The 25,406-nt window shown below is 42.1% G+C and overlaps 1 protein-coding gene across 1 annotated transcript; it reads left to right on the forward strand.

Moving 5' to 3' along the window:
• On the forward strand, positions 1-23,655 carry LOC138105062 (desmoglein-2-like). The gene is made up of 15 exons (XM_069004660.1): positions 1-169; positions 6,101-6,136; positions 7,010-7,144; positions 7,960-8,118; positions 8,399-8,543; positions 9,637-9,797; positions 10,641-10,775; positions 10,923-11,108; positions 12,060-12,319; positions 13,148-13,290; positions 13,914-14,141; positions 15,573-15,803; positions 16,826-16,968; positions 18,086-18,439; positions 20,473-23,655. Exons 1-15 carry the CDS (start codon positions 125-127, stop codon positions 21,496-21,498), a joined length of 3,387 nt encoding a protein of 1,128 aa, XP_068860761.1. The 5' UTR covers positions 1-124; the 3' UTR covers positions 21,499-23,655.
• The last annotated feature ends 1,751 nt before the right edge of the window (positions 23,656-25,406 follow it).

Here is a 25,406-nt window from a genome sequence, read left to right on the forward strand (position 1 = left end):
TTCCCGTCCCGGCGCGGGTTCCGCCCGGCACACTCCACCCACCCGCGGCTACTTGTGCCCCCTCCACGAGCGGCCGGCATTCCCGTGGCGGGCGGCCGGAGGAGCTGAGCCCGTGCTGGCGGTCATGGCGCGGGGCCCCGCGGCGGCGGTGCGGCTGCTGGCGCTGCTGGTGAGTGCGGGGGCACCGCCGCTGCGGTCCCGAGTGCGGCCGCCGGGGAGGGCTGCTCCCGTCGGGGCTTGGCGGCCCTCCCAACGCCGGCTGCGTGTGGCTGGGAACGGGTTTTCTCTCTTTCTTTGGGAATTGCATAAAAGCCATCGCCGTTCGCTGCCTGAAAGCAGGTGGAGGTAGAAAATCCCAACAGGAACGGTGTCCGGGATGGGTGGGGTTGCTGCGGCGGCGGGAGGAACAGGAACGCAGTGAGAAGTTCACGTTTTTGCTGTTTTCATGTTCAGTATAGTATGTGTACTAGTAAACTGCGTTTCCCTTTCGAGGGAACAGTGCCAGGAGGGAAGATGAATCAAAAAGTTTGGAAGTCTTTATAGCCTTAGAAAAATTACACAAAATTCGTAACAATCCAGGACACTTTAGGCTTTCTCCTGCCCTGCCCTCACTATTTTTCAGCCATCAGCCTTAGACCTCCTATCCTATAAAATACTTTCTCAGGCCAAACGCAATGACTGTGTCTTAACAAACTGACGCCAAAATGCTTGGTTTGTTGGATTTGGACGGATGCTTTCTAGTTCTTTCTAGCTGGTTTACGGCAAACTCTTTGTCGTATCTGCGGCATTTTCTTTTGCTTTTCACCTTTCCAGGCTGGCAGAATGCCTGCGGAAGTCGGGCTGCCGCCACTCAGACAAAGGTGAGGCTGGAGGCCAGGCCCTGGGCTGTGCCGGGAGCTGCGGAGCAGCTGGGCAGGAATTAGTAATGGCTTGTTGCTTAGACAGACTAGAAGGTGCTGGGGGTCGGGACCTTGTTCCCTGAGCTCGGTATCCTGCAAGATCAGATTTGTTATCTGGAGACCTGTTGCCTGATAACTTTGATACAGACATACAGTTGTGCACAAGTTGGCCAGCAGCAATTAAACCTGTTTTTCACAGCAAGCTAGTAGTTGGGGTTTGGTTGGAAAATGTTTTTATCCTTGTTTTGTCCAAAAGAATGATGGAAAACATGGAGTGCCACTTGTACAAAAGTTTTTATGTATTCTCTCTTCAATACCTGAAGCCACACCATTGTCTGTTTTGGTGGGCTTGCACTGGTTCAGGATGCTGTTAGTTTTGACTGAAGAACATTATTTTTCTCAATCCTCATCATCCTCAGTTCTGGGTAAGGCTGGGGCAGTATATGATGTACTGAGAGTCAACTCAGTTTGGTGCCCAAAAGCCTCATTGTCGGATAGAATATTAGAGTGAATAAAGCTGCGTTAGTTGGCTGATGTCAGAATAGAAAGAGAGGCACTGCTGGGTTTTGAAATTTTGGGGTTTAATCTGGATATTCATGTGGCAAAAAGTCAAGTTTCTTATTTGAGAGTATTAGAATAGGGTCATTTATTTCTTATGAATCTTAAGAAACTACTGAAAAACAAAACTAGTCTAAAAGTAATGTCTTCTCAAAGCATCTTCTACCTTAGAAGCATCAAGAACGGTAGGTTCTTCCTCTCCCAGTTTTTCCTGGAAGTATCTCTCAGTGCTCCCTCCCTGCCTGCAGGTTGCATCCTTGTATCATCATCCCTGGGTACCTCGCCGAGATTATGGCAGATTTCCCCAGGCGCCTGCCTCTGACCCTTTTCCAGAAATGTTCGGCTGTGCTGAATGGTGATGCACCCAAAGGGTTGGGCTTGACTTGGAGCACGTCCAGGTCACACACCCAGAGCCATTGAGGTGCCGGGCGGGCACGGCTGTTGAGGATTATTGGACTGGGAGGTTTCTCAGTCATTTCTAAAGGGGATGGACACCATGTCTTCAACAGAAGAAGTCTTAGAAAGCTTCCTGCATTTGAGTGAAAGAATAGTTGACAGAGATGTATGATTCTTGCTATGGGAGTAGCAAAATACACTTTTTTCTCTGAATGTCTTCCTTAGACTGCACTTCGTTGATGTTTGGGATGTTAGACTTAGGCTGGGTATGATGAAATTCAGGCCTGAATATGTTAGATCGCTACTGTAATGTCAGAGCCAGTAGCAGGTAATTTTCAGAAGTCATAGAAAGAAATTAAATAAAAACCATCACAAAATGATGCAGAGGTGAGCTAATTCAAAGCAACCTAGCTTCTGTTGCCAGCAACACGTTGAAACGTGGTAGAAGTATTTACAAGCATCTGTAGATTGATTCAACATTTTAATATTGTTCCAAAATGGAGGGAAAACCCAGCTGTGGTGAGGTCTGAAAGCAGCTTAGAAATATATAAGGTCTAGTATTTTATCCATCCTATTGAACAGAAGTGGTGTGTTACTTTTGATACCAGACTTCAGAAAAAAGTAATCTGTCCACGAGAGACTACAGAACAGCCAAAACAAAATGCAATCTAAAGTCACGAAATCCTGTTTTACGATTTTTTTTAAGGGAAATTAAAGAACTGGTGTGTGAGAAAAGACAATGAGTAAGATGTTTGATAAGTTTGCAGATACATGAAGGGTAGAAGAAAAGGGAATTGTGAAAAAAAGGGAATTGCACCATACCAATGAGAGCATTGTCAACATGACAAAGAAGGAGATTGGGTTTGAGGCTAAGACAACTCAATATAGGTGTTTAAGTTTCTGTTATGGAAAATGGAGGTGCAGTGGATGCTGAGTGCACCTGTTTGGTTGGATTAAATTGTACTTCTGAAGCAAATCTCAAGAGTATGTGAATCGTATCCCCCCTGGGTGAAACCACATTGGGAGATTCATCCATCTGCGTGTAGATGCGGGGATCTGTGGGACCAAGCTAATTCTGGTCTGAAGGATCCATCAAAACATGGGTTGCATGGTGCTGGGTTCTCTTCATCAAACGCTTTGCTCTACAAATCCTCCTGTGCTGGGTTTTCAAACTGAGCATACTTACAACTAGTAGAGCCCAGAGAGAAATAGATTTGAGCTGGTTTGGGGGCAAGTTGAACAGCACTCTGATCTCTGTTGATATTGGCTGTATTTCGGCTGATCATAATGAAAGTTTAGGCACTTAGCTTTCATTTAGATATGTAAATTCGTGTGCCTTACTCTGAATCTCACGCAAGCAGCAGTATGGTCAACTTGCAAGGAGCTAAAAATTAGGATAACAAAATGAAGATAAAAGTTAACAAAGACTTTTCATCTGTAGGACTATCTAGGCACCCCCTTAGGTTAGTGAGGCTGAGGGATCTCCATCCCTCATTTTTACGAACAGGATAAACAGTTGTCAGGAAGCACTTGAGTGTAGTTTGTCTTTCCCCTGGGCCAGGAGGTGTACTAGTAGATGACCTTGGATGGTCTCCCCTGCTTGCTTCTCTAAAGTCTTCACATGTTGTCTTCAACACCAAACTGACTCACAGGAGGTGCAAGCTCCAAATCTCCTAACACACAGCACATGGAAAGGACCACATTTCTAGGCATTACTGTTTCATGGTGTAGCAAATACAGACACGTACCTTCTTGGTTTCTCAGTCTTTATAGCTTTACAGCTTAAATCTGAGCTTTGTGTTGGAAATCTGTCTTTTAGTCACTTCCTGACTATAGATGAGCAGGGATTTGGGCAAGAGCAGCCTTGTACTCCCTATACATGGCAGTCACTCCCTTCTTTCCCATGGCCACTTGCCTATTCCTGTTGCTTTCCTGTAGTATTTCATTCCAATTTCATTACTTCAGGCCTCAGACCTTTTTTTTGTAACCACCCAGTTTTCTTCTGACAATGTGTTCCCAGCTCTGTCATCAACAGGTGTCATCAGTAGATGTCTGGTTTTTGAGCCAAGGCTATGTCCCACAGCAAATAGCAGAGGTTTCCTACTCTGAGCCATTTAACAGAAGGCAGTTGTAAGATATTAAAAAAAATAAAAGGGGGGGGTGGAATTCACATGTTCAATGGGTGCTAAATTCTGACATTTCATTTGCCCTTGACGAAAATGTCCCTGAAAAGTGCTTTTCCCCCTATTCAAAATTTTTGGAACCTTTGAAAAATTTTGGTAAAAAGGCAGGATCCCTTTATATATTTGTTCCCCTTGTATTTATGCATCTTGTGAATAAAATCGTCATTCTTAAACATTTTTTGTAGATGTCTTCTATGTCCCTTGTGAGGCTACCTGTGGGCTGTGGATTGAGTAATACAAGAGCAAAAGTATTTTTTACTGTCTTAGCATTAATCCAGAATGTTTTGAGGGACATTCGCTACTATGCAAACAAATTGATTTTTACTTATCTTAATGAAAGATTTTCTGTCTATAATGACTAATGGATTTTTTTACACGTTTTTGGTACACACCTCAGTGGAAGATCTGCTTATTCTTGGTCTTCAGACACTTTTGTTTATACTGGGTTCTCAGGTTTCCAATACAAGGAAACTTCTCATCATATGCCTCTTGTCCCCATTCAGTATTGAGGCAGAAGCACTTTTCCCCCCAGTTTACCAGTTAGAGCAACTAAGGATGTTTCTGATGACATCTTGACAGTTATTCACCTTCCAAAAGAGTTGCAGCTTCTGTTGGAAAACCTTGACTATAAAGCAAAATTCTCCTGTCAGTCTTGCTGGTGGAATCTCATTAGTCATGAAAATAAATTTTGAAAATCCATACAATTTATAAAATCAAGTAAGACTAAGAACATACATGAAAACAACTTGGTGTGTGAGATCCTGTACCCTTTACAATGCATATCCATTAGGAAACTAACTGCTTGATCATTTTTGTCTTCAGAATATATACATTGGAAAAATACCATTTGAAAAACAGTTTTGTTGAACAAGTTGAAACAGAAATCTGCTGTATTGCTCAACACAGTCTGCTGGATTGTGTGGGGAAGAGATAAAATCTTTAAAAAAAAAAAAAGCTGTCATCAATCCAGTAATCAAGGCTGAGTCAGAGGGAGGAATAGGGAGAGCCCAGTCAACAGACTAGAAACCAGTCAAAGACTGACTTATTTGAGTAGAAAACCACCTTTTCTGAACCTACTTTGCCTTAGGCAGTAGTATGCCTAAAAAAATCACCTAAGTTGCAAAATATAAGTAGTAATTGTTTTCAGAACGATAACAGTATTTGCTACCTGTGCAAAGCTCAAAAACTTGATTTGTAGGTCTCCCGTGTTGTAAAAGCCTACTTTTTATTGTTGCTGTTTCCCAATACCTACATTTTTTGCAGTTTGAGGGGTGTTGTTACTTGCAGAGTCTTTGGTGCCTGGAGAGTGGACATAAATGTGGGGTCTCTGATAAGTTGGCTTCTTCCAGCCCGGATTTGTCACCTAACTGAGTCATTCAAGGACGTGCATAGCTGTCCTGGTGCGTGAAGGGGTGGGCAGTCCCAATACTGAACATTGGCCTGTAAGGTTTTGTCAGAGCAAGCACTTCTGCCTTGTTTAAATAAGTGGTGCCATTTTTCCTCCCAGCAAGGTGCTGAGTGAGAGCTGCTTCTGTCACGTACACTTCAGCAGATGTTTGGGTTAGTCCTTGCCTTTAAACACTATTTATCCAATTTTTTTCTCTGATGTGATTGGTAACCCGCCACAGCCACAAATCCAAGGTTTGCCCAGAAGAGGGAGCTTCTCCAAAGTGCTGCCGGCAGCCAACGCTTGATTCCATCAATGGCACATCCTCATCGTTTCAGACTAGTGAAGCATTGTGCAGGACTCAAAAAAGAGTTGTTTAAAAATTACTGTGAAGTCTGAATTTATTAGAAAAAAATACTAATTGCTTATAACCTGTTTCCTGCTAGGAAAAAGGTGCCAAAATTAATTATTACATAGAGTGTATGTTTTTAATGTCAATGGTTATGGGTGAATTTTTCAGAAGCTGTTATGGGTAAATAATAAGTACTGATTTATAGAGGTCAGAAGCCTTCTTCCTTATGGCTTTGTTGCTCTTACAAAGGAGGTCACAAAAGTTAAGTTTTAGTACTACTAAAGTGACATAGAATTAATAATGATTATCATAATTTCCATTGCAGATCTGTTTGAATTACGGAGATGGGCTCTACGTGAAGGTAGGATATAATGGCAAACTTTTTCTTTATCGGTGCCTAAAGAGGGGTTCTCTGAGCAGAGTGTCAAAGCCATGCCTTTCTTCAGTTGATAAATGTCTTGAATTCTACCATTTTCTGAAATGTGAAAGCTGCATAGTGAATAAAGAAATGAAAACTGAAAAGTAAGTGAATAGATTCCTACATCCATCACACGGAGTGGCTTCGAGCTTTGAGAAACTTCCCCTAAACCACTGAATTTGTAGATAGCTTTTTTGACCTCAGTAAATGAAAGCAACCACTATTTTATTGACTATGTTAATCTGGGAGTCAACAGAGACAGTAGAGACTAAGGTGGACAAAAGGATGAGGGGTGTCATGCAGAGTGAGAATGAGGGGAGCTTGCACAAGGATAGCAGAGACATTGGGTGGGTTGAGTATACATGGCCTGCTCTTCCATGCATTCTATTTCAGAGAGAAGGTTGAATATGCAAGGCAGTATTGGTGGGAAGATAAACACAGTGGTAAGGCAGAATTGGTGGCTCAAAACAGCCTTAGTTCAAAACTTCTTCCCACATCTGATGACAAGCATTTAAATCTTCCAGAGCAGGTGTATTTTCACCAACCACTGGTCATGGAAACTTGCACATATATTTAAAGCCTGTCTTACCTAATTCTGCATTGATGAAAAGACCAGTGTCGTTTTCCTCTTCAACCAGCTTGAGGACTGTATAGCTCTTAGATTGTGACTCAGGAGGCTGATGCTGCTCCATGATTTTGAAGTTACTAGCTATTGAAAGAGCAAATGTTATTCAGAAGTCTTGGCTACAGCAGCAATAAAGCATTTATCTGAAATGACTAAATGCAATGCTGACATTCCATCTTGTCTTTGCACAGGTTTATAATGGAAATTACAGGAGTGGCGTGTTGTCTCATCCCAACAGCCTAATCAGACAGAAGCGAGAATGGACAGTCCCTCCAGCTTTCATACGGGAGGAGGAGGACAATTCCTATAAGAATCCAATTGCTAGAGTAAGCCCAGAAAAGAGTTAATATGCAATACACATAAAAATAGAGATGGAAATGTAAAATAAGGGTGTGGCTGCCCTAAACACATGCACAACTATTTTTTTAATTTTAAAAGACCCTTGAATGCCAGCTGAACATTGATATATTTCCTTCTGCATCCTTTACTTTTAAAGCCTGATTTGGCTCAGTCTCTCATCTTTTCATAGCCCCATTTTTCATTAAACTTTTGGGAATGCATTATCTTTGAGTTTTTTCACCCCACCTCCCATACTCAGCTGGGGTTTAACTTGTGAAAGAGTGATATTGCACCAGTGTTGAAACCTAAGTTCACCACTCCTGTCCATTTAGCATATAAAGTTACTACAGGTGGTAGCAAGCTGTTACCCTCTGCTTGGGTTGCCCCTTGATGGTGATGCTGGCACAATGCACACTTTTCCAGATGTTTTGTATATCTGCTGACAGCAAAGGGTATAATCTCTAGTCTCTGCAGCCTCTTCTATGTGTTCATCTCCAGATCTGACATTTTTTCCTCTACCCAATCCCTTCTCCAGTCCTGGTCGTATTTTCTACCTTAGGTCTGACATCCCAGGTAAACTCCCTGCTCCAGATGTTCCTCATCTCCCTGCACCAAATTCTCAGACAGAACATGCAGCCCCTCCTGCATTCATCTCAAGATCTCCACAGTCAAAGGACAGCAGTGAAATTTGTTAAATATTTTTTTTTTGTTTGTTCATTACAAGATGGTAAAAATATTTTGTTGCCCTTTTTTATGTGATTTTATTTACTGACTGCTATTTAATTTGTTATATTACTTTTAGATACATTCAGATCTTGAAGATACAGGGATAGTAGTAACTTACACTATATCTGGTCAAGGAGTAACAGAACCCCCTTATGGATTATTTGTTATCAATGGAAAGACTGGTGACCTGAACATAACAGGAAGGGTGGACAGAGAGAAGACTCCAATTCTGCTTGTAAGTTGAAAATTAATTTTTTTCTTTACCGGTCCACCCTCCTGTCCATTTTTTATTTATTTTCTTTAAATGTGTTTGCTTGAAATAATATATAATATGTTTCTGGATATTAGTGTGTGTATACCTGTTTGTATTTATAAGCATATATAATATGCTTTTATAATACTTAGATTACTTAGATTTTGTTTTATGTAATAGATATATTTCTATTTTGCATATGCATTTATATATGTTACAGTCAGTCACTGGATTTGCTTATTGTTTCTGTCTGTATTGTCAGGTCCGAGGCCACGCACTAGATAAGAATGGGGCAAAACTGGAAGAGCCAATAGATCTCCCAATTAAAGTTGTGGACATAAATGATAATTCCCCAGTGTTTTCACATGAAGTTTTTGTTGGTTCAATTGAAGAATTAAGTGAAACAGGTAACTTTAATTTTTTTTTCTTTTAGTTTTTCCCAAGATATGCAAGGGGACATGGGAATATGCACTTTGCAGCAGTATATCTGCAATAACAAGGGCACATTGTCTCGCTGACATAAGCTAGGTTATCCATGTGTGAATGAAAGTTTTTATTAGGCTAGGCTGTGTTGTGTGATTAAGGGAGAGCATCCCCCTAGGGATGAGAGAGAACAGTATTTCCTCTTGTGGCTCCTTTGGTTTGTTGTCAGAGCTACCACAAATCCAGGAACCAGAGTTCTTCAGCAGTAATTACACAGGAAATGCGATCTGTCTTCTGGCCTAGTAGTCACAGCCTATTTAAGAGGGACTTCACTCTGCCATCCTCATCCAAAGCCCTGCTTTGTCTGTGGGCTGGATGAGGTTCTTTGCTGGTAAGCACATAGGGCTCTGCTATAATCATTGAACAACTTAATGGCCAGTTTCTTATTGACGTCAGTAAACATAAGAGCAACAGATTATTTTCAAGATGATAAGAAAAGCTGGAATAAAACAACCTAAAAAATACCTGGCAGTGTGTCCACTTCAATGTCACTGTAATCAGAAGAGACAAATTCTTGCCCATCCACTTGGGTGAGGCATTGAGTAACCTCAGCAATCTTTCAAGTCAATAGCAGCCATATGTATTGACTCTTGGCATGAATTCCAGCTAATGTTAATGTTTAATAATGTTCAAGTAGAGAAATTAACAGTGCTTTCATGAGAATAGTGTGTGAGGGAAATGTAGCTCGTTCAAAAGCTTGTACAACTGCTCTGTGTGGTATTTACATTTTTCTGTCAGAATTATTGAGAGAATTTAACCTGTTGTTTAATTTATGCATTGAATTCTATGAGTTAGAGGTGTGTGGATACAATCTTTTCGTTGGCTAGAACATATACTTTTAATGTTTTGAGTTTAGGAACATTTCTCTAACTTTATGCGTTAAATAAATAAAGTCAAGAGCATCAGAAGATTGTGTGGTGTATCTAAAAAAATGCTCTTATCCTTGACATTGCAATAAAGATATTTGCCAGTGCATGGTGGTGTAAGCAACTGCTGTATTTTGCTTGCATTTTCCAGGTACAATTGTAATGAGGATAAATGCAACAGATGCAGATGAGCCGAATAACCTAAATTCCAAAATTGCTTTCAGGATTGTTTCCCAAAGCCCTAGTGCTGCATTCAGCATGGATAAGAATACTGGCGAGGTTCGAGTAGCAAAAATAAACCTTGACAGAGAGGTAAAAATACCGTTTTGATGTTTGGTTAGTAGTGGTTTTCTGGTGCCCATTGTGTCACCCTCAGCCCTGCCTGCAGGGGGAAGAGCTGGCCCTCTTACCTTTAACTTCTCTTGGGATTAAAGCCTTGTCTGGCTGATGCATGCCGTTCAGGGATTGCAGGAGGAGGTGATGGGATCAAGGCTGTAGTCCCCCCATCACCTCCCTAGCATAGCACCAGCCTGATGGCTGCTGCATTCTGTCCCTCCTGTGCAGCCAGAGCAGCACTTACACAAAACAAGGCATCATTTCTTTCTGCTGGGGGGTGTATGGCAAAGATAACCTAGATCACCACCTGCAAAGCTGCTGATTGCATCTGCATTTTTGTAGCCTGCTGTGCAAATCGCAGTGCAAAGAATTAGGACGGGTGCTACTGTGAAACTGCATTGAAAGCCACATATTACCAAGTGACACGACCTGGGGCTTGCAGAGTTTTCCCTGGCCAGCAGATGGTGATGGGAATGTTAGTTCTGTGGCTGAGGGAAATGTCTCTGCCTCTAGCCATGTCCTAACATGCAGGTGTCACTGGTCGTGTCCCTGTTCATGGCCACTGGAATTTTTTCCTTTGCTGTGTAAGTACAGTCTGACTCTGTGTGGAAGATGGGAAAGTCCCATATCCTTTTCAAAGCCTCAGTTCTACTCCTGCAGAATCTGTCAAGATACTTGTGTGTGAGATTTACTTCTACTGGAGGGGAGTTATAATTGACCATAACAGATATTACCAAAATGTAATAGAGATAATCTAGCAAAGGAAGAATTTCAATCCTTAGCCTGTATTAAACACCTTTTTTTTTTTTACCATGACAGGCACAAAGTAGCTATTCTTTGGTGGTGGAAGCAAAGGACCGTGGTGGTGAAATAGGTGGGAATGCTGCAACGTGTTCTTTAGAAATCAAGATTTTGGATGTCAATGACAATCTGCCTGTTGTTGAAAGTCATACAGTAAGTAAAATTATCACAGGTTTTGGCATGTTCCTATGCCTGCCAGTGTCCCATAGTAAGACAATGTGTAAAATCCATTGCACTGGTGAAATAAGGTAAACCATGATATCTTTTCCAATAGTGGATTTTTTTTCCTTTGGATTACAGTTTGAAGGAAGCATTGAAGAAAACAGAGCAAATGTGGAAATTATGCGAATAAAAGTATTTGACAAAGATGAAGAGTTTTCTGATAACTGGCTGGCAAACTTCACTTTTGTTTCTGGCAATGAAGATGGTTTTTTCCAAATTGTAACAGACACCCAAACAAATGAAGGAATTTTGACTGTTGTGAAAGTAAGTATAGTTTTTAGAGATTCTACTTTAAATAGTGGAATAATTTATCCATCTGCTTTGACAAATTGGGTTTATTCAGTCAATATGTAAAGTTCAGTCAATATGTAAAATACGTGAATACTCCTCCTTTGCCGCATTTTTAATGCATTCAGTAATTCCATGCAAAATAATAATTTTGTCAAGCTTTTCCATTTGCATTCTGTGTGATCTCAAATATATCTAGTAGGGCAGAAGTTCCCTTACCCTTTGGGCAACAGTACTAACATGCTGTAAACTTTCACGTTTCTGCTGTCCTTGATGATCTCAGTATAAATTTATTTCCCCTGGCCACTGATAATGTTGCAGGCAACACCTGTTCCATGAGCCGTGGGCTACAGACTATTTTATGAATTTTCATAAGTTGAAATGATGACAAAATTATTTTCCATTAATGGAAATGTCTATTTCATAATTTTCACTTTTCTTTAGTCCACAAGAACTGAAGATGCATAGTGCACTAAGTAGCTTTCTTTATTTCATACTCAGGTTTCCTTATCTGAAAACTGCTAATTAATTTAAAAAAAAATTGAGCATTATTAAGTGAATGATTTTGTTTTTAAAAAAACAAACAACACATAAATTTGGAAGAGCCAAGTAACTGAACATTGATTCACTGAAAGCACAGGCAGAATATATGGGTAGGACTCCTTTCGCATACCTTAAAGTAATTTAATTCAATAATATAGAGCCATAGCTATGGTGTCATCCATTAAAATTGAGTGACAGTAACAGGTTAACAAACTTCCTCCCACTGTAGCATACTTATTGCTTAAATATTACTTAAATATTTACATCCTTATTGCCTAAAAAAGAATGCTGTAGTATTATTAAATATTAAATGTATGCATGTTGTCTAGATATCAGATTCTGACAAATTCTGGGTGGTTTTTATTATTTTCTTTATTGCTCTAGGAGCTGGATTATGAAAAAATGCAAAGCCTAAACTTGGGTGTTGTTGTTACAAACAAAGCAGAGTTCCACAAGTCGATTAAACCCAGTTACAAAGCAGAAACAATTCCAATCAAAATTAATGTGATCAATGTGCGGGAAGGCCCTGTGTTTCCTGGCGGCACAAAAATTATTGAAGCAAGTGAGAAACTGCAGATAAAACAGGTTATTGGACAGTATCAAGCCTATGATGAAGACACTGGAAAAATAGCAGAACATATTACGTAAGAATTTTTTTATAACCATCATAAATGACTATGTCAGAAGTCATATCTTACTGTAAAAATTTGCATGTTGTACTGAAATATTTTCAAAGGCCATAATTTTCTACTAAGGCTAATTCACACCTTAAACATCCTCATCTTCATTGTTCCATAATGCAGAAAACAGGTGATATGAAAATCTTCCTTCTTTTGTTGTATATGGTGAGACGTGTTTGGGCGGAAGTTGTCTGTGTTTGCATGATGTATTTGTCATACCTGTCTACTTTTGAGAGTAGATTTACCAAACTGATTTCATTGTCTCCAGTAAAATTAGGAAGATATATGCAGAAACATTTATCAGTCAGACAGGGTCTGCATGTCTGTGCTTGGGTTTTGAATCATAGCTTTTCAGATAGAATGCTATTTAACCACCACCACGGCCTTTACAAATGGCACATAACAAAGTTGCACACCCCTTTCCCCATACCTGTAATACAGTTTCTCATGGGTGGTTAAGGCACAGCTTTTGCTCGGAGTATGGATGGAGGAGAAGAGGATGGTGACCCGCAGTGCAGCTCCATCTCCTGTTTGAGTCTCGCTCCCTAATTATATTTTCTGTAATGTATCCATACCTAAATCTTTGATTTAGAGGGAAAAGCAGCTCTCAACATTCAGGGTAGGTTTATAGTTGTAACCAATTACAGTGGCAGGAGCATCAGACCTCAGATTTAGCGATTTGGTCTCTCTTTTAAATGACGAGTAAACGTACTGTGAAGCTGCTTTTTCTACTGAACAAAATGATTGTTTTCCTCGTTATAAATGTGTTCATCTTCATGTGATTTTCATCAGATACATGAAAGGAAAAGATGCAGCAAACTGGATCACTGTAGACTCAGTCACAGGTGAAATCCGACTTGCTAAAAATCTTGATTACGAATCACCTCATGTAGTAAATGGTACCTACACTATCACCATGTTGGGTGTAACTACTGGTAAGTTGAGAGGGTTCTGTTTTCACACAAAATGGTTTGTTTGCCTATCTACGAGGGTAGTTGGTTTAACCTACCTATTTCTAAAGTTAGGCACCAAGTGCAGTCTTGGTGTTCAAAGGAGAAACACGGGCAAGTCATTTTTTGGAATGGGTTCCCACAGTGTCTGTTTCTCCCGTTTGACTAGATGGAGATGAACTTTTATAAAAAAGTTTTCAAAAATAGGTCTGATAGGAAAATCTGTTGTCAAGGTGGGAATTGCCAATATCTCAGTATGCCTATCATCAGACTTCATAGTCCTAAGTTTTCTTGAATGCTAAGCAAGAGAGACTGCCTGAACTTCCTGTGTATCTAAGTAGAATTTTTCATTTATACTCTGCACCTTACTCTGTAACCATATAGGATTTTTTTTTTCAAGTTAAAGTAATAAAACGACTTGCCTTCAGAAGAACTTGGTCAATATATTTATTAACACTGGGGATGAATCACTGCTCTCATAAGCTCCAGGAAGATCTCTTTAAACTTACTTCAGCAACGTTGGTGTTTTGGAAAATACTAAGTTTTTTTATTTTAAGATAAGTTTTTGTGCACAGATCAATTTAATCTTTCATATTTTAAAATCCTAGATTCCCCAAAGAAAACAGTCACTGGCACAGTTGTCATTCAAGTTAAAGATGAAAACGATAACTGCCCAGTTATTGTGAACCCTGTGCAGACAGTGTGTTCAGATACAAAACTAGTTGATGTTACAGCTCGTGATTTGGATGGTTACCCAAACAGTTATCCCTTCAGCTTTACTGTCATTGATGAGCCACAAGGGACAGCAGAAAAATGGATAATTGCATCTGGAAATGGTAAGAAAATGTATTTTTAATTACTTTCAGTTCTTTGAAGTCCTAAGGTTGTAATTTATTAATTCCAGTCAAACTGACAGTTTGGCTGAATCAGACCAAAAAAACAACCCTATATATGGAGTTAGGTGTTAAGAACATCATTTGCATTCTGCTCCCTTCTCTCTAAAGGTTATAAAAGCCCAGTCATGGCCTTAGGGCTCTGTTGCTTCCCTCAGCTGGACTATCTTTGCCTGGCTTGATGCACCATGTGTGGTGACCAGGATTTCATGAATAACGCTGGAATCAAGCTATCCCCATCTTCTCATGAAAAACAGGCAGTGATGCATTATCTGGGCATAGACGACAAGCTGTCCAGGAGCCAGCAGTGTGTCCTTGTGGCCAAAAGGGTCGATGGTGTCCTGGGGTGCATTAGGAACAGCATTGCCAGCAGGTTGAGGGAGGTCATCCTGCCCCTCTACTCAGCCCTTGTGAGGCACGTCTGGAGTGCTGTGTCCGGTTCTGGCTCCTTGATGTAAGAGAGACACAGAGCTCCTGGAGCATCCAGCAGAGGGGAACAAAGATAATTAAGGGGTTGGAGCATCTCTCTTACGAGGCCAGGCTGAGTGGGCTGGGCCTGCTCAGCCTTGAGAAGAGAAAACTGAGAGGAGACCTAATCTATAAGTATCTGATGAAGGGAGGGTGCCGAGAAGATGGAGCCGAGCTCTTCTCGGTGGTGCCAAGCAATAGGACATGAGGCACTGGGCAGAAACTGAGTCACAGGAAGTTCCACCTGAATACAAGGAGGAACTTCTTTACAGTGCAGTTACCGTGCTCTGGAACAGTTTGCCCGGAGAGCTTGTGGAGTCTCCCTCACTGGAGATATTCAAGAACTGTCTGGACGTTATCCTGTGTCATGTGCTGTAGGATGACCCTGCTTGAGCAGGAAGGTTGGACTAGATGCCCCACTGTGGTCCCTCCCAACCTTAATCATTCTGTGATCTTCTGCCTAGTTAGTCCTTGACATGACACAGCTGCAGGAGCAGGTTTTTTGTTGGCTCCTAATCTCTGTCTGTGGCCTACAACACATTAATCTCCTCAAGACTGAAGCTGCTTTTTTGTGAGTTCAGCCTTTATCTATCCAGGTGATGTGGCTGATGCTGTACAGGTGACTGGGCTGTCTTCCATGTGAAGTCTCTGGTCGTGTGAAACGTAACAATTGTCTGAGGCTGTAGGTGAGCATGGCTGCCTGCTTACCAGCATAAATTACTTGATAAAAGCACATATACTGTAGCAGCAGCTAATTAAACTCAATTCCATTGCACTGGCTGGGCTTAACTGGAGGGGGTTGGTTGGAAGACTGTAGCAGCTGTATTTTAGTTAGTTTACAGGAGTCAATTTTCTCTCTGCTCACTTCTTGTCTTTTTTTTTAACCTCTCCCCACTCCTGCCTCAGACACCAGCGTACAGTTGGTACCACAAAACCTGAAGCCAGGCAGAACTGAAGTTCCCATGCTAATAAAAGACTTCCAAGGGGTCAGCTGTGCTGTGCCACAGTCACTGCAGCTGACTGTTTGTGAGTGTGCAGATGATGGAGTATGCCAAGAGAAGTTTATTGGCGCGAAGTCGGTGGGTCTGGGACCAGCAGCGGTTGCACTAATCATCTTGGCATTTTTACTTCTGCTGCGTAAGTAATTCTTTTGTATTATCTCAGAAGCACTGTAAATGTGGTCTGCAAAGCATCAGGAAAGAAACAGTCCAGCTCCCAGGTTTTATCATCTTGATACATTCTGTGTAAATTCCTAGTCTTGTGTGAAGTCATGGCAGATCCCCAAATAATTTTGGTTATATCAGCATTTCACCCTCAAAGGATTTCAAGCTGTGCATTTTAAAATTGATGTGAACAACATTTAATATTTGTTTATGGTGCTGTAAATAACAGGTGGCAAAGCAGTGGGGAATGCTTTTGGTATTCCCACATGTCCCCAGGTGAACCCTAGCTCTTCCTACTCAAACCACAGCACATTCTCCACTCTCTTTTCTGTCACTGCAGGTTCACTGCCTTACTCAGAGCAGCATGTGACATTGTTCTTTGGTGAGATAAAATAGAAGAGAAATAAGAGAAGAATATTTGTAGTTATGGTATGGCCAGGTGTAGCAGTGCTGCATTTAAACTCCCAGTAGTTTATTGCTTGTGCTGGCAGCAATCTAACTGTGATAAAACAAAGTTCATGACACAGGAATAATATTCTCTGTTTCTGAAACTGGATTATTTTGAGTCCCCCAGGCAATGCTCTAGGCATGTCAAGGGAGTGGTGAGGTGGAATTTACATGACACCGTGTTGTTATCTAGTAGTAAAAGAAGAGGAGGAGTTAGAAATGCTGAGGTTGTACAGTGATAGCCAGGGCTTGGATTTGGTATATGAGATCTTTGATAGAAGCATAACTACATACATGTGTGGTCATCTGCAAGATTCAGGCCCTGACGTGTTGTCAGTTTGCTCTCCAGGAAACTGGCCTGGCATATGCTTCTAGGAAATGCCTTGACTATATGGGAACCTGTCTTCAGTCCTTGTCAGCCCTCATGCTGATCACTAGCTCATTGAAAATACATTTGGGTATGGGAGCTGACCAAACTTAACAGTGGCTGTTAGCATTCTTAGGCCCTAATAATCACATAGTTAATGGCTACCTTCTGTTTCCCTGTAGTTGTTCCACTGTTACTGCTGCTGTGTCCTGGTGGCTTGGGAGCAAAGGGATTCAGTGGAGCAAAGACATTTGCTGACATACCAGACCACAGCGAAGCAATGTTGCGTGAGTGGAACAGTGAAGGAGCAGCTCCGGAGGAGAAGGCATGTATCCCTAATAGCCTTTCTCTTTGATTTCTATCCCAGTGCTCAGTTTGGCACTTGAGGCCTTTTCCACACTACAGGTGGATATTTCAAAGCTCTACAACAGATATTAACAACACATGAAAATTAACTAAAATTAACCCTGTGAGGCTCAGTGAAGGATGTGTGGGAGATGTCTTCCACCAGCAGCTGTAGGAAAAAGCAACCATAGCATTTAAATCCCAAAGTATAGGGAAAGCAATCAAGCAAATGTTGATCATATCTGAGCAGAAGACAGGACTGTGGGAAAAGCATTGAACCAATAGAGAGTGAAACATTTGCATTTGCAAGCCTGGAATGCTCTGCACCCCTTTGGGAGCAAGGTAAAGCAGCAAAGTGATGGGTTGTAATGCTGAGTTTCCCTTCATTGGTTTAAAGTTTCGGACTGTTTTAAATTACTTCCCTATTTTAAACAGAGGAAATTCCTTATTAAAAAAGAAAAAGGCAGAAAAAGGTGCAAATCTGCAGAGGGAACAATAAATGCCAAGAGAAGTTTGCCCTTTATTGTTATGCTACAAAACAAGGTTTTCAAAAAAAGGGCATGACACTGACATGCTTTTGCGCAATAACAGAAACAGAAGGTAAAAGACTTTGATTTAGGGCCAATGCTCACTGCTCACACCAAATTCTTGTTAAAAGATAATTAACAGGGAAGCCAAACTGCTAGGAAAAAAGAGAGGGCCAGGCAGTGCATACTTCCGCACTTTGTGTCTGAAGAAAACGGGGCAGAGTTTTTCTTGGAACAGCTGAGCTCCCTAGAGTTTTGCAAGCCTTTTTTTAGTGGGTTTTTTGTTGTTGTTGTTGGGGTTTTTTTTTCATTTTCAATCCTCTGAATTTCAAGTGAACAATGATCTATAGAAACATTTCCATGAACCTTCTTGGCAGTACATTTGTGGAAGCTGCACCTTGTTTTCGGAGGCCTTTTACTCTTTGCAGCAACATGTACAAGTGCAAATTCAAACAAGTTGTAGGACAGCACCCTCCCTGTTCCCACCCAGCCCCACTGCTGGTTTGGTGAGTTCCATGTGCTACACAGCAAAGCTTTCATGTCACATTTTAATTTGTCTTACTTATGTAGCCAGTGCTAAGCTTCATTCCACCCACTGCACTTGGGAACTTGAGAGGAGCAGCAACAGCAGCAGCAGCCGGAGCAGCTGGAGCAGCAGCGGCAGCAGGAATGAGCGGAGAAGAAACTGTAATAGGAGCAGGTAGCTCTGCCTCTCACGTAGGAGAGCATCACAGCACTATTACCAGGGAAAGATGGGAAGAGCAAAGGCGTCTTCTTTCTGGTGCCAACTATGGAGCCATGGCAGCTGGAGCGGCTGAAGGCATGACAGGTACAGACAGCAAGACAGTTGTGTCTGGAGGAGGAGTTGCTGTGGGAGCAGCAGGAGCCATGAATGAAGAATTCTTAAGAGACTACTTCAACGACGTAAGCATATGACCCAAAAATAACAGTATTTTGGTGTTTACACTTAGCGTTGTGAAATATCGTTCATGTTTTGACAAACAGATGAGTAGATAAGTAGATATAAACGGTCCTGGTATTGTGCATGTGCAGTAGGGGGCATTAAGGATTTTTGGGTTAGCCACACATGTGGGACTTGGAGTGTGACAATGCTCAGTCTCGTAGCACTGAGTACTTGCAAGGTGTCACACAAATAGACCTTTCTCTCAAGGAAGGAATTTGGGGTGGGATCCAGAATATTCAGCAATAGCAAAGGAGCGCCTTGCCCAGGAAAAAGCCCTGAGAAAGACTCTGTGATCTAAATCTTCAGGACTTAAGCACACTAAACTGGTCTCTGGGGAGGCACCTGTGACTCATCATGAGTCACAGCTATGGAGCAAAGTAGTCAGCTACAGAGCAAGTTTTACTATGGAGCAAGTTTTTGAAAGATAAGCCGAAGATGTCACACCGGTGGGTGGGGCTGTATTTTCAAAGTAGCTGATGTAGGAAGTGATGCTGACTTGTCTGTTTGCCCAGCAGCCTGGGTAAAGGGCCATTCATCCAAAGTGTATGAGGCACGTGTTGCAATCCCCTTTCTTTTTTTTTACTGACCTAATCATTGGCCAGTAGGTTGTTCCTACTTGTAGCTATTTCTCTTCTCATTATGCACATCATTAGTCCCTTGGCTGGTGAGCTCCTTGTAGTGAAAGTTTGACTTCCATGTGCCATCACCTGTACAAACAAAACATCTTCACACCCTACAACTGGCTGCTGATGCAGTTTTGCAGGGGAGTAGCTGTGCGAATTTGAGTCACCACCTCAGGCCAGGGAAGGATTTGAGCTTTAGGTACTTGTATGTCTCAGAGTGCTCTAGCTACTGGTCTTCTGGGTGAACAGATGCAACAGTAGGAATCTATTTTTCTTCCACTCTGTGACATACTTTAATCATAACTGCCTGATTAAGTCTGAAGGAGGGAAATCATACTCAGAATCCATACAACTTCTGGGAGGCTAAAGTATCTCAGATTATAGGGATGGGGAAACAGATAAGTAACCAAACCAAATAGTTTCATATGCTGATTTTTGTGGCAGAATTTTGGATTATGTGCCTACTTCCAGGATCAAATGCAGTTAAACATGCAGAGTCAATTTGGGTCTGGCTATATACCACATTACACAGATGCCTGAGCTAATTTGCAGTCCAGAACTTCAAATGTGGCAGAAAGGTGGTTCTGAGCAGAAGCCAGAAGCCATATTAGATAAAGCTGGTTCAGCAGGCCCAGAGAATTTGGGTGTCTTCACTTTTGGAGCTGGAGCTGATGCAAGCACATACATAGATATTTGTGCCAGCACTGCAGGAGCTCCATGGCAGATGCTGCTTTCAGATTGAGCTGACCCTGTAGCCAGAACTCGTGAGCCCTCTTTGCCAGATGGCCTGCATAGAGCCTAAGAATTTACATGATGGACTATGCATCCATACTTTACCAATCCATTTAACTTTTTGATTTGTTTCCTGTTGGGCATCTTGGGTGTGATCCTGTAGGCTGCACTAGTGAAAAGGGCCACTGTAGGTGATAACATGTCAGCATGTACTCATTAAATGTTTGTTTAAATGTTAGGACACTCTCAGAAATGGTCTTGGCATTCTCCCACAAAAACCTCCTTAGAGGTGAAGTTCATTCACTGAACTAAAACTAGAGCAATTTCTTTGTGAATATGGAGCAGTATCACAAATGGCACATTTACTGGAAGGAACAGCAGCATGAGGTGATGGTATCCAAGGTTTTAAATTTAATCTCAGATTTTTCTTCTCATCAAGTGTGCTGTCAAGTTCAGACTAATTTTGAAAAAGAAAAAAAACCATGTTAGGTACAACCCTCACTTGGTTGACAGTTTCTGTGGGTTCAGTTAAATTTTTTATTTCAACCTTTTTGACCAAGCATTTCTGCTTTTTCAAAATTACTAAGTCTAGAGCTGGCATTAATGAACTTTTGCTTGCTTTTGTTTTCTGTCTGCAGAAAGCTGTCTCTTTTGCGGATGAAGATGAAGAGCAAGCTGCAAAAGACTGTCTCCTGATTTATTCCCAGGGAGAATCAGGCTCCCCGCACGGCTCCGTCGGCTGCTGCAGCTTTATTGAGGGGGATCTTGATGACCATTTTCTTGATGATTTAGGAGACAAGTTTAAAACTCTAGCAGAAATATGTATAGGCAGACAGATCAACATGAAAGATGGTGGCTCCAAGAATGAATCAGGTTTTGGTCTCAGTGAAGTAAAGTCGCAGTTCTTAGATCAGCAAAATGCTTCCAGCTCTGAACAAGCCTTTGCCTCAGGCAGTCATTTCCAATCCATCCCACCCATGCACACAGGCAGTGGCACGGGAGAAAGCACCCTGTCCAAGGAGGTGGTCACAGAAACAACCTTTTCATCATCCCATTCTGGGCAGCACAATGGCCTGCACCTTCCCACAGGCCATGCAGAGACCAATGTCACCATGACAGAAACATCCTATTCTGGGGGGGCTCCTGCCCACTCGGCCGCTGTGTTTTTAGACCCCCAGCGTAAGGAGAACGTAGTGGTGACAGAGAGAGTGCTGGCACCTGCATCGAGCATTCAGGGAATGGTGAAAATCCCTGATTTGCCCCATGGAAGTAACATGGTGGTTACAGAGAGGATGGTGAAGTCAGCAGGTGTGGGGCCAGGAACCCTGACAGTTCAGGATCTTCCTGACTCCCAGTACGTCGTGGTGAGGGAGCGAGAGAGGGTGCTTGTGCCCGCTGCCGAGCAGGGCTTGCTCAGCTTCCCCGCTTCGGCAGAGGAACGCAGCACGGTGCTGAATGAAAGGCTGGTGACAGCCTCGAGGCTGCAGAGCAGAGCTGAACAGGCAACAGGTGCCAGCTCAGGAAGGCAAGAGCACACGCTGATCACAGACTCCCCGCTTGATCTGATGGGCTCTGACTTACAAGGGCCACCTCCTGCCAGTGCCACACTGAGCAAGTCTTCCAGGGTCACCAAATACAGCACAGTGCAGTACACTCGCTCATAGCCTGGCTCCTTGCAGGGGTGGCAGTGTCCCACACCCTTCTGTCTGCATGCATCCTCAGGCTTTTCCATGAGATCCAAATTTGCTGGAGCTTTCAGAATGACATGTACTCATTTGCACTAGTTTGTATAAATATGGATTATATGACCAGGAAGTAAGTAAGGAAATTTGGTGTTATGTTACATTGGCAGGCATGCTTTTGAAGTGGAAAGATGGGAGAAATACATTTTTTTTTCCTGGTTTGCTATTTTTGTTTTTGCTTTTTATTATACAGATAGTGTAACAATGCCACATAAGCAGAGCTGCATAATTGTGGGAAAACAGGGAAAAAGTCCCAAATCTAGTGATACATGGTAGCCTGCAAAGCACAGGTTAGGTTTTTGAACTGCTACTGAGTGTATCTGAAGTCCTCCTGTAAGGGGAATCAATTTCTCATTGTGTGTTTGCCATTGTGTTGTGGGCATGCTAGCTCCTCCTGAGCCTTGCTAGGAAACCTTCCTGAGAAGCCAAGGCCACCAAAGCTAGTGTGTCTTCAGGGCAGTGGTGTGTTGATCTCCTGAAGGGATGTCACAATTTCAGGTTATGAGAATTTGTAACTTAAGCAATCAATACTTGCATGTTACCACAGCAGTTAAAGAGAGCAAGTAGCAAAAATGCTGAGAACTGCAATTTTTTTGTCACTTCATTGTAAAAATTCCATTATTTGGTGTGGGTCTACACTGACCTGGACAAGTAAGCATTTGCATCATGTACATTTTCCACTTTATTTAACTTATGAGAAACAGCCAAGACTTACCTTAACTTTAGAGCCAGAGATTTAGTCAGTAGCTTTACCAGCAAAGTTTATGGCCCTTAGACATCTGTAGTTTCTGATTTACAGGTGCAGTTAAGTATTTACAATCATGTCTGTGAACTCACAGACAGAGAAATCAGCCTGGTGTGTGTGAGGTTCTACTGGTTTCAGTACCAGAGCTCGAGTGGCGGGTACAGTGCTATGTAATGGCAGCTTTCCTTGGCAGTGACAACTCAAGAGGAAGCTCCCTTTAGCTCTGCAACATTTAAGTTTACTTTGCTTTCCCTGAAGTTTATGTGGTAAAAGCAGGAGACACTGCGCTGTTTGGCAGTATGTATATATGCACATGTAAATATCTGTATGCCATTTGGAACATTCTGAAGTTAATTTTATACAGGAAAAACTGTCATGTGCTCCTTATGTTTTCTCAAAGTAAAAGTATTTTTGATGAGGTATTGGTCCCGTATTTATCTCATGCTTGTGAAATCAGCAAGTTGGTCATAAGCCAATTTGGTTGCAAAGCCTGTGGACCTGCAGAGCTTCCAGGCTGACTCCATCTCCTGGAGTTTTCCTGCAGCTGCAATATTGTGTTTTCCACTGATGTGTTCTGCCTTTGACCGGAAATGCTCTCAGTGTGTTTAGTTTTACTAATAGTAAAAGTTGCTTCAAAAACATAAATATACAAACTAGGAACCATGGCTATGCTCAACCATGACAGATGGGCCATTGCATTAATTACATTTCCAAGGACATCAGACTACCTGCTTGTGTGGACCTATTGGTTGTCTTTTACACTACATTTTAAAATACGTGTATTTACTTCTAAGCAATCCTGCAATTCTAAGTGGTCACCACTTTTATGACTTTCTAATAGAGTATCTTTTTGGGTTTATGCAATCTTAAAATAAAGAACTCTACTGTATTTTTTATTTCTTCATTCAAACAGCTACCCCAGTGAAAACACTGGCTTTCCTACTGCAAATAAAGAGTTTAAAGATAGAATGAGGACTGGGATTTCCCAAACAGCTTCAAGGAATATCTGAAAGGTGCAGATGTAAAAAAAGTTGGTGTACTGCTAACACTTAAAGATTCTGACAAAAATGTGAATTCTGCCTTGCAGTTAAGTGCTCTAAATTCTGTAATAACTTGATGCAGAACAGCATCCCCTCCACAGATTTACTGGGCTTTGAGTCAAACCCTTCTAATCAGTTTTTGCTTCCAGACAACATGGCATAAAATAGCCTCGGTTTTATAACATGTTCAAACATGCAGTTGTTAACATCCAGAAGAAGATGTAAGAGTCAGGATAGTGTCACAGAAGTCCTGACTTCCCTGTGTAATGTTTGTATATAAACTTCTTTCACGGATCTGCTTGTCCTGTAAAGAGTCTATTTGAATAGGTTCATAATGGAGACTCACTCATAATTTGACGTACTCTTGTACCAAGGCTTCAGCTGCTATCAGCATGTGTTAATGCTGGCAGAGCATCCATCAGATTAAGGCAGTCACTTCTAATGGAGCTGTGTTTTGTAAACAATAGTGACTGGTGGGAGGAATGTACACACCCAAATTAATGGAAGGTCCTGGTTAGTATCTGACTACTAGATAACCCTGAGAGGGGAACTATCCCCAGACGCTTATCTGTGTGAGAGATGCCTTGTTGTGACTTCAAAAGGAAAAGCAAAGTCTGTAATTTTCTTATCTAAGACTAATAGAGCACAAGTATGCTGAAATGCCAGCATGACAGGGATTATACTCATGCTGCCCTTCTGTGATTTATGGTATCTGTGAATCCTTGCTGATTATGTTGGACTCCATGAGTATGAACCAGCCTGCCACAACAATGGTGCAGCCTGTGTCCTGCATACCCACAAGGAAGTATTTCTGTGTCATCTCTCAGTGTATACTTAGAGCTAGGTTAGACTTCACAAGACAGTACAATCTTTTCCAGGCTCCCTTCTTTCCTGGGAATTTGACCATAGTCCACCATCAAAGGTTTAAGGCTTGTCAGAGTTAGCAGCAGCAAATCAGTTTTTAAAAAGTTAAGTAAATCAGCTGCTATCCCTAGGAGAGTGATGGTTAGTGTTTATGGCCTTGAGGCATCCCAAAAATGCATCACTCCTTCAGCATGCACTGCAGTAGCAGAGCTAGTGGTGTTGGCTGTCTTCACTGCTGGCCCCTTCTCCTTCCTGGTGGCCTTTGAGTTCCAGTGAGCTCAGAGTGCATTGACAGCCATCTGCACTTCTTACCTTTTGGGCAGGAAGGTTGGCCTCTGCCTGCTGCTAGTGCAGGCTATCAAACATGTAGAGTGTGCACAGTTTCAAGGTAGCTTTTCAAGGCCCAAGCACATGGAAAAACAAGGCACTGGGGTTACTGAACACAGAGAAATGGCTTCCAGACATGGGAAAAGCTGAGAGCCCTGGTATGAAAACCTTCCACAGACATCTTTGTGTGGCTGCTGCAGATGGGATACTGGGTGACAAGGACTTTTGGCATGATCCAGGAGAGGCTTGATGTCAAGTTATGAGGCAAAATGATGGGTTGTGAGCGGATGAGGAGAAACGGTGTTCTGTTTTCCCTGCAGAGAGAGCAATCACTGAATAAAAAACCAATGTGGGGCAGGGCCCTGATTGCCTAATAAGCCATGCCCAGTGCCCCAACCTTCTGCTGTGACTAGTGAGTCACTGCCAGGAAACAACTGCATAAATGTAGCACATTGTGACTCTTGAACCAACAAAGCAGTGGCAGTCACCAGCTCCCAGTTTCTCCTTGTGGCCTCACCCCAGGAGCCAGCCCTGCAGGTGGTCAGGTCTCCCAGGCACATCATATTGCTCAGTACCCTGGCAGCCAAAAAGCAAATGCAGAGCTGGACACCTGTTCCCTGTTGTGTGGGGGTGGTATGTGGGGAAATTATCCTCGTTTTTACAGCTACCCGTTCATGGAGCCACGGAGGCTATAATGAAAGGGGGCATGGCAGCGGGGGCCACAGCTGAAAACGGCATTTTTATGTAATTCTAAGCAAATATTTTTACATGCCAAGTGGTGAGAGAAACTTCCAACATTACCTTGTATTAGGTAGGGAATGCTGGGGCCAGAGGGATTCACACTGTGCAGATGT

The sequence above is a fragment of the Aphelocoma coerulescens genome, chromosome 2, assembly GCF_041296385.1.
Source record: "Aphelocoma coerulescens isolate FSJ_1873_10779 chromosome 2, UR_Acoe_1.0, whole genome shotgun sequence".
Classification (NCBI taxonomy): domain Eukaryota; kingdom Metazoa; phylum Chordata; class Aves; order Passeriformes; family Corvidae; genus Aphelocoma; species Aphelocoma coerulescens.

What these genes read in the sequence shown, in the direction of transcription:
- LOC138105062 (XM_069004660.1), top strand. Translation starts at nt 125, where the DNA reads ATGGCGCGGGGCCCCGCGGCGGCGGTGCGGCTGCTGGCGCTGCTG. An exon ending in GAGATGGGCTCTACGTGAAG is followed by an intron (nt 6,137 to 7,009) that starts GTAGGATATAAT and finishes GTCTTTGCACAG; the next exon opens with GTTTATAATGGAAATTACAG. An exon ending in ATAAGAATCCAATTGCTAGA is followed by an intron (nt 7,145 to 7,959) that starts GTAAGCCCAGAA and finishes TATTACTTTTAG; the next exon opens with ATACATTCAGATCTTGAAGA.